We start from the raw sequence: 15,676 nt of genomic DNA on the forward strand, positions 1-15,676 counted from the left end.
AAAATAGCAGCCCGAGTATAAAAGGCACACAGACGGAATAATAAGGATTTGACATTTGACATTGAGTCTTTTGTGCAAATATTCTCGGTGCTGTTTCGAATGAAAATGAGCATGCTAACAGTTGGTACGCTAACATATCACACGAAGCCGCAAAGCAACGTGATAAGAATTTTACAGTCCATCGTGACCTTTAGTCCACAAAGTTTCGACCAAATTGATGGAAGGTTTTACGGTGTGTATTCCTGCTAAGACTCAAACATCAACAAATAGTCCAGAAAAGTCCAAGTTAAAGCCGAAGTAAAACATCTCATGCGCTGCTCAGCGTGGGAGCATTTTGGCCAGTGTCCCATTATAAAGGGTCAAACGTAACGGCTGCTTTCATGTGGCTTTCCACCGTTTGGCTTGCCGCCGAGAGGTTTGAGTGCCTTTCGACTCGATGATAAGCTCGCCGTCGGCAGTGAGCAACAACGCGTGGCGACATACGCTACGTCTCAAGACGTGAGCTCGGCCAGCCGCTCATCTGGACTTTTTATAAGATGGCTGACCTCTCCCCTCGAAGAACTCTGCCGTCCTGTCGTCGCGTCCGTCTGTTCTCAGCCAACGACCCATTAAAATGCAACCGCACGGAACGGCCCGGTTACTGACGCGCCAGCAGCAGATCGGTCTCGTGTCCTTTGTCCTCAGTATCCTTGAGGAGACCGCTAAATGTGCTGCGTGCACGCGTGGCCAACATTTACTCTGGATCGGAACGAAGCGCTAACTGTCACTCTTTTATTGTCGGCTAACGACGAACACGTCAGACATCGACCGTGCGTCGCCGCACGACGGCGGCTGCACACACCGTGCGTCGTCGTCGTATAAAACCACAAAGGACAAATGTTGTGTATCGCTTGAAGGGCTTGAACTCAGCTTGTCAGCACTCTTTATACTTCAGAATCACTACTCCCGCCCTGCGATTGACTGGCGACAATTCCAGCCTCCGGCCCAAAGCCCTGCCGTGAATAGCCAAAATCCGCCAGTAATTGACGGCCGCCCAAAAAGGGTTGTAATTCCCAAGCGATGCTACGAGATGGCAGCAGAGCACTTTTTTGTATTAGACGAGGCTGTGGCCTAATTAAATCCTCCTCTCACTTCAACATAGTTCTAAGTGCCAAAATGCCACTAGATGGCGCCAAAGCAATAGTTTTATATTAGACATGGTTTTGGCCTGAGCAGGCTAGCTTCCCCCCAAAACAAATAGACGAACTGCGAATATGCTGCAGCTCGTTCTGCTCCTCCCCTGCGATTGACTGGCAACCAATCAAGGGTGTGCCACGCCTCTTGCCCAAAATGTCTATAAGGAACATTTCTAGGGATACATTAAGCATACAGATACTAAGTCAATGAATCAATTTCATATCAAATACACGTTTCTCTCAAAGTATTTCACTTTAATAGTCTGAGTTGCTTATTCATTTATGTATTATGAGCATGAAAAAAACCACCTGCGCTGAATTTGATACAAACTCAACAGAAGTGAGTGTTATTTCCCCAAATTAGCATCAGAAATGTGAATCTATCTTTTCTCAGTCGTCACTTTATGTTGTACGTGTACGTTTGAATGTTTCGAAACATTTACGCGGACTTCAGAATTCGCACATAGAAGAACGACCAGGTAAGATGCGAGTCTCCTATTTATGCTTCTTTCAGCTTTTGACAATGTGTGCCCTATAAAAATGGATAAAAACGTGTTTCACAAAGGTCATGATGATACAAAAGTGGATTTATATCCCTGAATTTGCTGATTGCACCGAGCGACAAAATACAAATTGATTTTGTCAGTTGGCCAAATTTTATCTCCACAGTTTGTGCAATATTCACTGAGAAAATATAGAAAATCTTTGAAAAAATGTCAACATTTAATACTGTCCTTGGATAGAGCAAATGAGCGGAGCTCTTTTTGTGTCATCTTGCAAACACAGAAACTTAGCACAATCAAATCACGAGCAAAATCATTACCTGCAAGTGCCATAAAAACCTGCAAGATCAATGAGGGAATAAATTGAAGTGTGATCTCAATCCAAAATTCTGATGCGTAGAACTAATAATCCCCTTCTGGGCAATCGGAATGTTATTCCCACATTAGAGAAAAAGGAAGTTACGGATTTTGTTTGAATAATTGACTGAGTGTCTGAACATGTTAATTTGTATTTTCTGTGTTACATTTAGATCAAACTTGTTTGGATATTGGAGCTTCAATAAAAGACAACTTTCCAGTAAAACAACTTATTTTCTTCTTCTTGCCTAATATAAACGATTTTGTTTCGTTTTTTTTTTTTTTTTTTGTAATTGTACGATCTCAATAAAATGTGTATTCTCACCAAAACGGAATGGGAATATTATTTTGAGACTTCGCTAACTAACGATTATAAAATGGTGCAAATGTTGGCACAAATGTAGACGGAAAGTTACACGCAAACAAACGATCCCTCGTTGGTGCAGACAGAAATAGTTGATGAAATTGAATTTGGACTTTATTAGCACCGGATAAGAAGACCCTGCAAAGGCAAGGCATAACACCAGTGGAGTCAAACAAACAGATTCTTCCGGGTTATTTTATCGCACCCTCCTGAAGTGCGTGTGTTGTATTATTAGAGCAGCGAAATATGAAGTTTGTCTTGCTTCACCCATGCTGCTTTCCTATTATGTAAGAGAACGTTTGCAGAGCCGCGAATAGCTTCCTCCTACTCAGCCGACGCGAGGCCCGGGTCGCAAACTAGTTCTCCGCATAACGATATGATCGCCATATTCTGCCAGCCGTAGCAATCAGCATATCAGCGTCATCGACGTCGTGGAACGATGCTTTGTACCAAAGATCGCATTACTGTCGCTGCAACTAAAGGAGGAAAATACACTTTGCTCTCGTTTTACCATTAAAATATGATCGTGTTCGATTACCGGCTTGCGAAACTGGGAAAATATTACAAAACGCACAACACAAATGAAAAATCAAGTGTCAAAAATGTCAAATATTATTTATAAATTGTAACCGAAACACGAAACGTACTAACTATTGCCAGCACGTGATAATTACACTCTCAAGCAAGTTGTACACTGACGACTACTTTACAATGTCGCAAAATGTTTTTTCGTCCGCGCTGTCCCACGAAACGAAACGAGGAAATATTGACACAAAAAGGCGGATTCGTAGATGCGCTGAAATCAGCATCATTCAGAGTGTCATGGCAAGTATACAGTATGTATCAGTATGGTTCGGAGCGAAAAACCTAGTGGGCCTGATGGAAGGGTGTCAGCGCTTGATGCGCTAAAGTGTTAGTGTGTAAGCGTCTGTTATGGTCTTGTGGCAAAATGAACACGCTGGCATAAGGGAAAAAAAGCCAGTTGTGAAAAACACAATGCAATGAATCATATTTCACTGTTAGTTATGCACGCGCAAGTGCACAAAGGGCAACAGTGAGGTCGGAAAAACACAAGTCAAAGTCTCCTCTCCTCGATGCTCGCGATGTTGTACGCGATAAGGGCATATTGCTGTTTTGCCCGCCCCCGACGGGCAGGCGGCCGGTGTCGAGTGGCCGTCTTTGTGCTTCCTGTAATAACTCTAACCCATTTGTCTCGTTTTTGCAGATCGGCTACTGGAATGAATACGAAAAATTTGTTTTTATAATGGATCAGCAGGTCACCAACGAGTCGTCTTCTGTGGAAAACCGAACAATTGTGGTCACTACTATTATGGTACACTCTCAAGCAGGTTTTAAGTGTTTCACCTCAAGATTTCTGCCGCTCAAGGTCAAGGTGTCCATTGTTGCAATCTGTCCTGGGAGGCTAGAATTATTTTCTTTTGAGTTGCTTTCCATCCACTCACTACATGTTGAAACAGTCGACACACAAAGAGTGTTTCAACTGTATCCGTGTGGGTGTCAAAGCATTTTCGTTTTGTTATACTCCAGTGGGCTGTCGTAGTAGTGACATCACAATAACGGCATTGGTAACGATAACAATAGAGATAAACACCTATTCGCAGTCAGTGCGTACGTAAGTAACGGTGTTTCCGTCTCATGGGGAAAAGCCGTCAGTGACAAAGCGTCAAAGCAGCAGATTTGAGAGGACATAAACAACCGAAGGCCGCCCGCCCTTGGTCGCTTATCGCCTTTTTGGAAAACAGGTTTCAAGTTAGCCCACTAAGGTTTAGCCGTAGAGAGGAATGGCAGTTCTTGTGCTCCCAATAAGTTCATCATCGGGCCTCTTTAAATGTAAAATAAGGTACGCCTTATCTTACATTTAAAATCTTGGCCTCGTCTTCCTTCTGACTTTGTCTATTATGTTTTCATCTTGGGCAAATTCAGAAGATGTAAAATGTCAGTGCATTATTTTCCTCACTGTCTGTGTCTTTGTACACTTTTCACAATTTTGATCACGGTCATTTTTCATTTCTAAGCTTCTTTCTGCCATCCCATTACTTAGTGCCCAGAAAGCATCGTCACCATTCTGGTTTGCTAGAGGCGACTAACGTAACATCAACAGCACAATGGCCACCTGAACTGAAGACATTTGAAAAAGTCCAATGCGGTTTTTCCGTGTTAAATTGAAACGGCTCCGGATCAGATCCGGTAAAACCTCTTTTAGTGCTACAGTGTTGAACCTCGCGTACTCGTAGCAAAATACTCATTCATTTTCCATCATGTATCAGCTTGTTGCACACAAACCGACATAACCTCCTCCGTTATAAAGGGTGCAACCTTTTCGTTGTATCCGTCATGTCATATTTATTCGTACTTCGACGACACCTTTGTTTAAGTAGAAGACCAGTCGTTTCCAATGACGACGTGGCCAAGCGGAACAAACATCCCAAATATAGACAGTACTTAGGATGGTTGTACAGAAGTGCGGGATTTGGGAAAACAGTCACAAACGCTGTCCGATAGATCTCTGTCGTCTTGTCCTTTAACGTCGAGCGAAAAGTTCTCAATAATCTTTTCGTGCAATTCGAACATGCGAAACCGTAAAGTTGAAGATGTCACATGACCGTCGGGTTAAGTGGCTTGTGGTTGTGAGGAGAAAACAACGCAAATTGAATATGAAGTCAACTCATGAGGGCCTTGCGTGTACCCGAGTACGCTCAGCGAGGGGCGGCCGAAATTCACATAATAGCGCTAAAAGCGTGAAGGGACAGGAAGTTGAACGCGTCAAAACACGGAACCAGAAAGTCACGTGCACCGAACGACGTGAAATACTGAAAACTGCCCAATTTAGGCGAAGCCATCACGAATGAAGCGAGCCGATTAGCGGACAGTCGATTGTCCGATGCCGATTGACAAATGAATTGGCTCTTCTGACGTCTGCTGTGATGACGGCGCTCGAGTGCCTGCGACGTCTCTTCTGTCACTGACGTTGACTTTATGAAGTGGAAACGTGCTCTGTTCAGCTTGCCCCCCCCCCCCCCACCACACCAACCCTCAACCCACCCCTACATATCCCCCCACCCCCCCACCCCACGCCCATCCGCACGCACAATCCAAGCCCCGACCCGCCTTCCCACAAACTTATAGATTTAGCACGAGGGAGCCACGATTTCCCGCTTCGTGCGCCGCTCTTTCTCGGCCTCTCTACTGCAGCGGCGGCGGCCGCTTTTGTTTGCCGTGTGTTGGCCCCGCCCCCCTCCCCGGTTGCGTGGCTGTGAGCTGATGATGCGTGAGCGTTGTCCGCCGTGTGTGCTCGCCGTCCTCCCTGCGGCATGCGTGCATGCCTCTGTGTGACCGCTGAGGTCCGACCGTGTGTGATGTCTTTCCCCTCAACTCAAACTGTGTCTGATTAACAGGAAGCGCCGTACGTGATGTACAAGAAAAACTATATGCAGCTGGACGGGAATGACAGATATGAAGGCTACTGTGTCGATTTAGCGTCTGAAATTGCAAAGCATGTGGGCATAAGATATAAGCTGTCGGTAGTTCCGGATGGGAAATACGGAGCCCGAGATCCCGAGACCAAGACGTGGAACGGGATGGTGGGTGAACTGGTTTACGGGGTAAGTTTCAGTTTCATGCTCTCGAATATTTTCGAGCAGTGATTCCCAGCCACTGGGCCAGGGCACCTGAGCGGGTGCGGCGCGCCAAATGGTCCAATTTCACTTCATTGGGCCAAAAAGTATGATTTACATACGACAAATAAGGTATTTTTTTTGGTTCATCTATCTATGCCAGGTGAAGCAATTCAATGCTCTTCCACTAGATGGCAGAAGGTACGATTAATCGGCGTATCCACCCGTTGACATTCCTGCAACAGAATAATTGCCAAACAGGCGCCGATTTCACACGAAGTCGAATTGTGAGCCAATTCACAAGAGGTCATCGCGATCTCACAAATCGGTCTTTTGGCGACACTTGCTTTGATGGTGTGCGGTGGCACACATTTCTCATCTGAAATATGTGCCTCGGCTCCTTTAAGGTTGGGAAACATTGTTTTCGAGGGTCATCGTCAAGTTGAAAACTTTCTACCATTTTTGTCGTTGTTGTTGTTTTGGTTTCGTTTTATGTATAAATGCAGTGGAACCTCTGAAGTTGCGCGCAATGCACTCTGGAATGTTCACCCCATCGAAAATAATGGAAATATACTGTTCCAGGGGTCAAAGGGGAAATTTGAAATAACAGTTTAGCATTCTTTACTGTCATTCAAGTGCAAAATAAGTTAACCACTGTTAACGTGAACAAAACCCTTGAGTCTTAAGTTTTGTGAACGTGTGTAACGTCTAAGTGATCCAGACACACCTGACGCATATTCCTACTTTTCACAAAAGTATAAAAACAAGGTATCCAGACTTTCACAAAATTCACATCGCAATCATCATGGACAAAATGATTACGTTTACCGGTGCTGCTAAAATAGATGTAGGGTCAGAGAAAAACAAAAACCAAAAAAAATCACAAATATCTGTTCCAAAACACATTTTATTTTCAATACAAAAAACTAGCTTATGTATTTTGGATACTGTTTTAGAAATGGTAAACAGTCTAACGACTAACAAAGTACAACAATTAGAGGGCCTGTAAATAATTCTTTTCGTTTCGATCAAATAGAAATACTTTTGGATTGCATTCTCTTCTTCTACTTTGGCCTCTAATTAAATCCTTTCATGTTGTGAGCTCTTCAGTGACCTCACGTATTAACCACAATTTCAACCGTAAGGTTTTACGTGAAATTTCCGCCTAAATTTGGGTGCACTTCTTAAATGTACAATTTCAGGTTGCCTTCCGCCCCGTCAGGCGTTCCACTGTCAGGTTCGCATGACATCGGACACTTTGGATTATGGTAAAGTTGCCAAAGTGTTCCTTCATATCGTTGTTGTTTTGCATTTTCTTTCACGAGAGTTTGAGTAGCTAAGTAAAAAGCCGCAGCAAAGAACGAAACACGCTTTCGACACGCGACGGTGCGAAGCAGGTCAATGACTGTAATATTCCGGGTACCTTCTGTGAATGTCGCTTCCTCCGCTGGCGTCGCGGCAAATGCGAAATGTGCGCGATTGGCGGGGGTTGGAGTCGAGGTGGATCTCGAAGCTGATTCACATTTCAAGGACCGCCCACGCGAGCTCCTCCACCTCTGTCTTCCAACGCGCTCGCTTGAGAACGAGACAAAGACAGCAAGCAACACAAAAGCTGCTGGCTCATCTTGCCCAGAGAGATCATTTTGTCTCGCAGAACGTTCGAAGCGCCCGCATTTATGCATCGATTGACGTTAAAGTCGGCTACGGTGTCAGCTCGACTTTGTTATCGTATCGTTGGCGCTAACCTGCACTCTGCCTGTCCCCGCTTCCACAGAGAGCCGACATAGCCGTGGCTCCTCTCACGATAACGTTGGTACGAGAAGAAGTGATAGACTTCTCCAAGCCCTTCATGAGCTTGGGCATCTCCATCATGATCAAGAAGCCCCAAAAGTCCAAGCCCGGGGTCTTTTCCTTCCTGGATCCGCTGGCCTACGAGATTTGGATGTGCATCGTGTTCGCCTATATCGGCGTGAGCGTGGTGCTCTTCCTGGTGAGCCGCTTCAGTCCTTACGAGTGGCACCTGGACGAGAACGACGAGGCCAAAGACCCTCAGAGCCCCCCCGACCCGCCCAACGACTTTGGCATTTTTAATAGCCTGTGGTTCTCGCTGGGTGCCTTCATGCAGCAAGGATGCGATATCTCGCCAAGGTTGGTCGTCGCCTTGCCTCTCCGCCGCCTCTCATCACCTCTCTGCATTTTGACGTACATCCCCAGCCTGCCATGGTGCATATAGGTTATTTTGGGCTCTAACGTCACGTCTCGCTAGCCTCTGCGGCGCGTCGGCAGCGAGGCCCCGCCTCCGCGAAATAACTTACATTCACCATGCTGAGGGCTGTAAAATGCACAGGGCTCATTTCATCGCCAATCCCAATAAATCCTCGTGACTCTTGGAGGGCTACCGTGTTTTTGCTGCATGTCCCATTTTACGGTCATCAACTTGGCGCATATAACGCATTTCATGTGGAAAAGCTGCCTTCGAGCGACCGCTGACTGCATCGCGTTTTGCCAACACGATGGCCGCCAGAGTCGAGTCCTCCATCCGTGACCTCGTCCGTCTCGCATGTGACGTCGCTGACCTCTTCCTCGAGGATTCCCAAACACCACGTGTGGACAAGACACAGACTGAACGTGTGCCACTTGAAAAGCAACGACACAGTCAGCCACTTCTTTAGTGAACGCAGAAATGGCGCTTCCTTCAGTCATCAAAGATGTGGTGGCTCAGAAACGAGGGTGCATGCAAATCTAAATTTGGGATGAGTTAAAAATCTGCACTATATAGTTCGAGATAAGATAAGATGTTGTTTGTTCTTGCACTCATGCTTATCGTGTCTGTTGAAGGATTTCAAGTCAAACGGCAGAAAGGAGCCCGCCGCTCTTACGTCTCCCGAACGCTCTGCTTCGTCTCGCCAGGTCGCTGTCAGGTCGCATCGTCGGAGGGGTGTGGTGGTTCTTCACCCTCATCATCATCTCCTCCTACACGGCCAACCTGGCGGCCTTCCTCACCGTGGAGAGGATGGTTTCGCCCATCGAGAGCGCCGAGGACCTGGCCAAGCAGACCGAGATCGCATACGGGACGTTAGACTCCGGCTCCACCAAGGAGTTCTTCAGGGTGAGCGCCGTCGCCGACGGGAATCCGAACTGCGTCGTGTCGAAGATTACATTTCCGACATAGAACTCGTAAAGTAGCGCTCTGTGTTACATTAATTGCTACTCGAGAATCCCATTTTTCTGTACATGTATACGCAGCGACGCTTGTAAAAAGAGAAACTGCCACTTCCGACAATCTTTTTCCAAGCGTGCAAACGAGCCGCAAGCGAAAGCTTGAAAATGTTGTTATCTAAAATCCGATTAGGAATCAAGCCTCCCCGAGATAATTGTCTTACGGAATTTTCCAAAAGGCTGTAAGAACAATAATTGAGCAACAATTATCTGCGTGCAAAGGAGCACCCAGGAGCGCTAGACCTGCTCGTGTTATTCTTAATGTTGATATTTAATCATTATCCTCATTATCATTGTCGAGCATCAAGCGGTGCAAAGGCCCTCTTAGAATCGCATTCATTATTATTTTAGAAAATAATATTTTGCCTTTTGGGGGGCCTCAATAATGCCCCAACTCGTGTATCCTGTGTAGTTTTGGGATCCCCAACACCACCCCCCCAAAATTCAATCGGTAGCACCACCTCAAAATACAAAATTAAAAAATCAATAATAATAATTAGCCCAACAGCAGCACGGTGGACAACTGGTTAGCGCATCTGCCTCACAGTTCCCGGCCATGTTCTCCCCGTACCTGCGTGAGTTTTCTCCAGGCATTCCGGTTCCCTCCCGCAGCCTTTATGTCTCCGCAGCCCATTTTGAAAGGCGCCCAAGCGTAACAGCGCCGTCTGAGCCGAGGTCCGAAAGCGGTGACATGCGGCAATCGCTATGATTAGTGTGGCAGAAGGTCGCCGCTACCTCGCTGCGCCCGCCATCTCGTAAATTTAGGGAAAAGATGCAACGCGACTGCGAATTCACCCGAGCTGAAATGAAGCTGAAAATAGGAAGCGACTGCTTGGAGCTGTTATCTATTCAGGGTAAAACCTTGTTCTTCCCTCGTCTCTTCATTTTTGAAGCTACATAAAAACAAACATTTCGTACATTTTGCGCAGAACATCCAGAAAAATATGAAGGGACATTAGCTACTGTATGCCAGGTTCGATGTCATATTTGAGGAGGAGGAATACTTGACAGGCTTTCTGGTGAATCATCGCATTAACTCGACGTTTCATGAGAACATCTCCAAGATCCGTTGTGGCCTCCTTCAGAATCATTTTGGGTTATGGAGAGGGAGTCTGCTACACAGTGTTATTATTACGATTCTAAGTGTGTTACTGAGCGCATTTGGCTTCACTACATGCTATCAGGTATATTTCTATGGACACCAGGACGCAAACGCGAGCTTTTGTTGGTTAAAAGCGACCACACCGGGCTGTGAATGCGCACGCACGTACGTGCGCTACACGCATCCTGATAACAATCAGCCTGAGAACAGGCAAGAACCGGTTCGATAAGGAGCCGTTGAGGAGACTGGCCGTAATCTTGAAAAGAGGACTCGCGCGACTTCCGGATCCCACGAGAGAAGGACGAGAGTCCGGCGCGCTGCGTCTTCCGCTCGACCGTAACCTTGTAAATTTCGTGGCATTAAATAGTCAAAAGACAAGTTCGGTGTGTCGGGATTCTTATTTGGAAACGTGACCGCCTTCCAAACATTCGAAGAATCCTGAAGAAGGAATTCCATCAGGACATTTTCTTGACGACGGCGGCTGAGCAACTCGTTTGGAATTCCTTACAAGGCTCTTCTCGAATTCGAAAGCAGCAACGCAATTCTTTTCATCTTACTTTAGTTGGGGATTTCGCTGATAGATGTATTCATGTGGAGAGTCAAATATACTAATTTCCCTTTATTAAGTCTTGACCGCATCCCTGAGATTCCTCACGAGGATGTCAGTCACTCGCTCGCACGATGAGCTGACTTCTCTGCAGTTGCAATAATAACGAGAAAAGCCAAGCATTCCGCTTCATGTAAACCAGAAAAGCAAGACGCGTCTTTACAGCACAGTCAGGACTGTCGTCAGCTATTATTGTCTTCTCCGATGTGTTGACATGAATACCGCGATGATGGAAAATTGTGCATATGTCGAGAATGATTCACGTGGTATAGCTGGAGCTCACAATCTGTTACGTTCGCAGTGAATTATTTATTTTGCTGTGGCGAGCAGCGGGCTCACACGTTCATTCAGCACTAAATATGCACGGAATAACAAACAAAATGTCATGATGTGTGTGTGTGTGTGTGTGTGTGTGTGTGTGTGTGTGTGTCCGTTCTTGCCGTTATAGCAAATATAGCAAAACTTCTAAAATGAGTGCGCCGGTGATTCGGAGCGTGCTCTTATTTCTGCCCGTCTGCCTTTTGGTTATGACGCTTGCGCCGTAAGCGGCGCGGTGACAAATGGCCTCGTGAAGACATTTCCAGCTAATGAAAAGTTTTCCTCCGGGGCGCTTCGTCTTCCCTCAGCTCAAGCGGAAGGTCGCATTATCCCGCTTAAATGCGGCACCGCTCGCCCGCCGTGTTCTGCGGAAGTTGACGGCAATAAATGACAATTACGCTGCCCTTGATGGCTCCTATTCAAAGCGCTATAGGTCCTAATTTCACCTTCAGCTGACACCTCAAATGCTTTTGGTGCCCAACCGGCCCGGCATGACTCGGGAAAAGCAGCACAGAAACTGACACCTACTCCAAAAGGTTTACAATTGCCTACGGAGCTCACAAAAAGTCGCTCTAAACCAAATTCCGCAAATCTATTCAACATAGTTCCTTGACACCAACGCTAGTTTTGTCAAAATGAAACTCCTCAACTCACTTCAACGCAGTTCCCTGACAACAACATGTCGCAAGATGGCAGGAAAGCAGTACTAATGTCGAAATGAAGCTCCTTAATTTACTTCGACATTGTTCCTCAGCACCAAGATGGATGGCAGCAATGAGCTTTAGCCTTAGCACAAAAACGACGATGAGGTGAATTTGTGAATGCTGAACCGCGAAACGCGGGGATCGCTGTAATCTTTAGCGACTCTTATCTGTCACTGCCACGGAGATGTCGAATCACCTGCTCGAGGTTGCTAAAGTGGAGGCGGAGCAGCTAGGACACCTCTCTAACGTTCCCGTTCAGATTTGCGTGCAGTGCTTGCTGACCTAGAAACAGAAAATGAGGCAATTTGTATTTCTAGACAACAGATGAGATTTATTTGTCTTTGGCCCGAACGCTAAATTAGCTCGACCTCTTTAGCTCCTCGTCTTGTTGTCTCGTCACTTCCTTTTCCCTCAGCTAGAAGTCGCTTCGTCCGTTTTTTCTGTGGCGCCGATCGTCACGGGTGAGCCGGAGCTCAACCCGGCTGACCTCGGGCGAGAGGCGGGGTACACCTTGGAACGGTTGCCAGCCAATCACAGGGCAGACGTTGGGCAAACCACCATCCACGCCAACTTTCACTCCGATGTAGTCTTCAATGAACCTAATGTGCGTTTTGTTTGTACTCCAGTACCTGGAGAAAGCCCGCACAAGCACGGGGAGAACGTACAAAGTCGTCACAGGAAGGTCAGAGCAGAGATTTGAACCCAGACGTTCAGAACTGCGAGGCGGATGTAACCACTCGGGCACCGTGCCGGCCCGCTTTAAATCCATATGGATAATTCGGACAAAAAGGAAATCTGGCGTGCAACGTGCACACTTCTACAAACTTTACCTCGATGACATGAAAACACAATCCGAGCATGCTCAAGAGCAGACGTTATGTGTCGGCAAACTTTCTGGAGCAGGTCTACCTCGCCCATGAACGACAACTAAGCGAAGAAGCGGCATCAGCAAGCGCCGCATCGGACGTCGTCGTCTTTTGGAAAAGAGCTCTCCGCTTTTTTTGTACGACTGCAAACTTTTCAAGTCGTATGTAAAACAAACAAAAACGAGCGTTTGTGCTGCGAGGCGCTGGCGGGATCGGGCGAGGACGAGGTCATTCCCGCATGTTCGTCTCCGGCGGGAACACGGTCGTCGTTTCTCTCTGCTGTGCTGCCAGATGGTCTGACCTCAGGCCTCTGGCGCGAGGCCCGCCGGCGCTCCGCCTCGCCGCTCGGCTTAAAGGCTCAACTAACTGCACTCATTAACTGAATTAGCAGGGGTAGATAACCGTCATGTGCCACTGTGTTGTTGGAATAGTCTCACCGCTGTACTGTGCCGCCACCGCAAAGTGGACCGCTTTGCACTCGTACACAAGCTCGACGAAGGATTTCCGTTGTCATGGAGAAATACTTTAGAACTAATTGACTGGTTTGATTTGATATTTTATCTTCCAAAGGAGGTACGGTGCCTGCAATGAAACTTTTTTACGGGGCGTTCGAATTGCTCGCAAATGTTTGCTATTCGCAGCGGGGCAAACTCTGCGTGCAAATCCAATGTTGTCAGAATTCACACGATGTGTTGCATCATGCTGAAAAGGGGCAAAATATTGCAAACGGCCCTCGTTGAGATGCAGCGCGGTTCCGCAGTGCTGCGAAGCGCAAAAACAAATGTGACAATGACGGAATACTTCCGACTGTGTCAGTCAAAACTGAGCGCGCGTTTGTAAGAAAATGAATGCACGACAACAGCCAAAACCTTGGTTTCGGTTCATTCGGAATCGTTTCAAACACACAACGCTTATCTTTCTCTCGCATTTCTCACTCCACTTTTACATTTTGACACATCAAATCATTTTTGAGCAAAGAAAATGGGATGTCTCCCAAGGCAGCCACGATTCGAACACGCTCGCATAATCAGCGGTACCTTGACTTGATTTTCCACCTTGAAATAAATTGAAATGTCATTCATCCGTTCCAGCCCGCCCCAAAAGCACCACGGTTCTTTTTGTTACGTTTTCTAATGAAGAAAAATAAGTGCCGTATTGTAACATACAACAACACAATGAAAGAAAACTGGGTGTATAAAGTGTCATTCCAGCGAAAGTCACACACACCAAGTGTAGTATTCGTGTGTTGGCGTGTGGCCTATCGAGTGATTCGTGAATCCGGAATCCGGAGTCCTGTCTTCAGCTTCCCTTGGCCATTTTTTGACTTGAGTATGAGCGTCTTCTCCATGCTCCTTGTGAGTGTTATCATTTTGTACTTGCGTGTTTGCCTGTTATGCCCATTCGGCCTCACAACACAGAGCCCAAAACGGAACGCTTAAGGGAAGGTACCGCTGTCGGTTTGTTGACATGAAAGCTGAAGTGGCTTTCATGTCAACAACGAAGCCCAAAAGCTGGAATGCTAATCGCATTTTTTTCCCAAAAACCCAAATGTCATTTTGTATTGCTGTCAATGTTTGTGAGTGCATAACCTAACAGCTTTGGTGTCTGTTTCCCTCCAAACGCAGCGCTCCAAAATAGCCGTTTATGAGAAAATGTGGTCGTACATGAAATCGGCGGAACCGTCGGTGTTCGCCAAGACGACACCCGACGGGGTCTCCCGGGTACGAAAGTCGAAGGGCAAGTTCGCCTTTCTCCTGGAGTCCACCATGAACGAGTACATAGAGCAACGCAAGCCGTGCGACACCATGAAAGTGGGCGGCAACCTCGACTCCAAAGGCTACGGCGTGGCCACGCCCAAAGGCTCCGCATTAAGGTGGGTGGGATAATATAACAATGTGCTCCATGTTGTTATAGAATTCCACCCACCCTGATGTCACCTTTTCACATCCCTTCATTCTTGTTCTCTTGCCGGGTGGAGAGCGTCATGAGTCATTTCAATCGGCCGTCTTCTCTTTTGTTCCTCACCTCCTGACCTTTACTCGTTCACATTTTTTTTGCCCTCCCTCATCCCACTTTTTGCACCCTAACCGAACTTTGATCTCTATTTTGTATGTCTGCATTTGCAAGTAGAACGTTTCTTGTGGTGAATGTTAAGCAGCATGCTGAGCGTCCTCTTTGCTAATCCAACAATGGTCGCCCCCATCCCGCACACGTCACTTATACGCTGCTCACGAAAGGTTGGGGACATTTTGCTTTCGGGTGAAATTTCAGGATGAACCCAAAATGTACTGCAACCAGGTCTTGACATTAACACCTGCCAACCGGCCAAATGCCGGTGAATTTCAACAGTGGCGGCTATCCAGCCAATTTGGTAGGTTGCATTTCGACCGTGTAAAAGTTATGCAGACCCCCCGCACACACACACACACACACACACACACACACACCTGCGTTGCATAATATATTACAGGAAAGCCCCCAGCCTGACCACCTTTACCCTATTGGTCAAAATTGTGGCAAGTGAAATTGCTGAGTGGCTACTGACTCTGGGAAGCCGTTCGCCACAGCGGCTGCTGACCGAAACAGGCAATGCCAAGCCCCGACTCTGACCTTTACCGATGAACTGTGAACTGTCGAATGCACAGGTCCAACTCTTCAGTGTTTCAGTACCTTTTCACAACTTGCGTATCTCGAATGAGAAGCTGAATGGCAAAGTGTACAACAAGTGTTGGATCTACGAATGGTTCAATTGCAATTGTTTTGATAAACCGTCCTCTGCTGTTTACATTTCGACATAATGAGACGACACCAAACGATTGAGCCACC

General features: G+C 46.7%; 1 protein-coding gene across 5 annotated transcripts in view; it reads left to right on the forward strand.

Annotated features, from left to right (window-relative positions):
* The window catches only part of LOC133415624 (glutamate receptor 3-like), a 53,371-nt gene that overhangs the window by 31,038 nt on the left and 6,657 nt on the right, over nucleotides 1–15,676 (forward strand). For 3 of the 5 annotated variants that reach the window (XM_061701806.1, XM_061701809.1, XM_061701807.1), the window contains exons 9-13: nucleotides 3,625–3,732; nucleotides 5,816–6,022; nucleotides 7,809–8,182; nucleotides 8,945–9,143; nucleotides 14,476–14,723. In XM_061701806.1, coding sequence (XP_061557790.1) covers nucleotides 3,625–3,732; nucleotides 5,816–6,022; nucleotides 7,809–8,182; nucleotides 8,945–9,143; nucleotides 14,476–14,723 — 1,136 coding nt within the window. The remainder of the gene's footprint in view (nucleotides 1–3,624; nucleotides 3,733–5,815; nucleotides 6,023–7,808; nucleotides 8,183–8,944; nucleotides 9,144–14,475; nucleotides 14,724–15,676) is intronic. The other 2 variants (XM_061701808.1, XM_061701805.1) reach the window with 2 other exon arrangements.

The sequence above is a fragment of the Phycodurus eques genome, chromosome 17 (assembly GCF_024500275.1).
Source record: "Phycodurus eques isolate BA_2022a chromosome 17, UOR_Pequ_1.1, whole genome shotgun sequence".
Classification (NCBI taxonomy): Eukaryota; Metazoa; Chordata; class Actinopteri; order Syngnathiformes; family Syngnathidae; genus Phycodurus; species Phycodurus eques.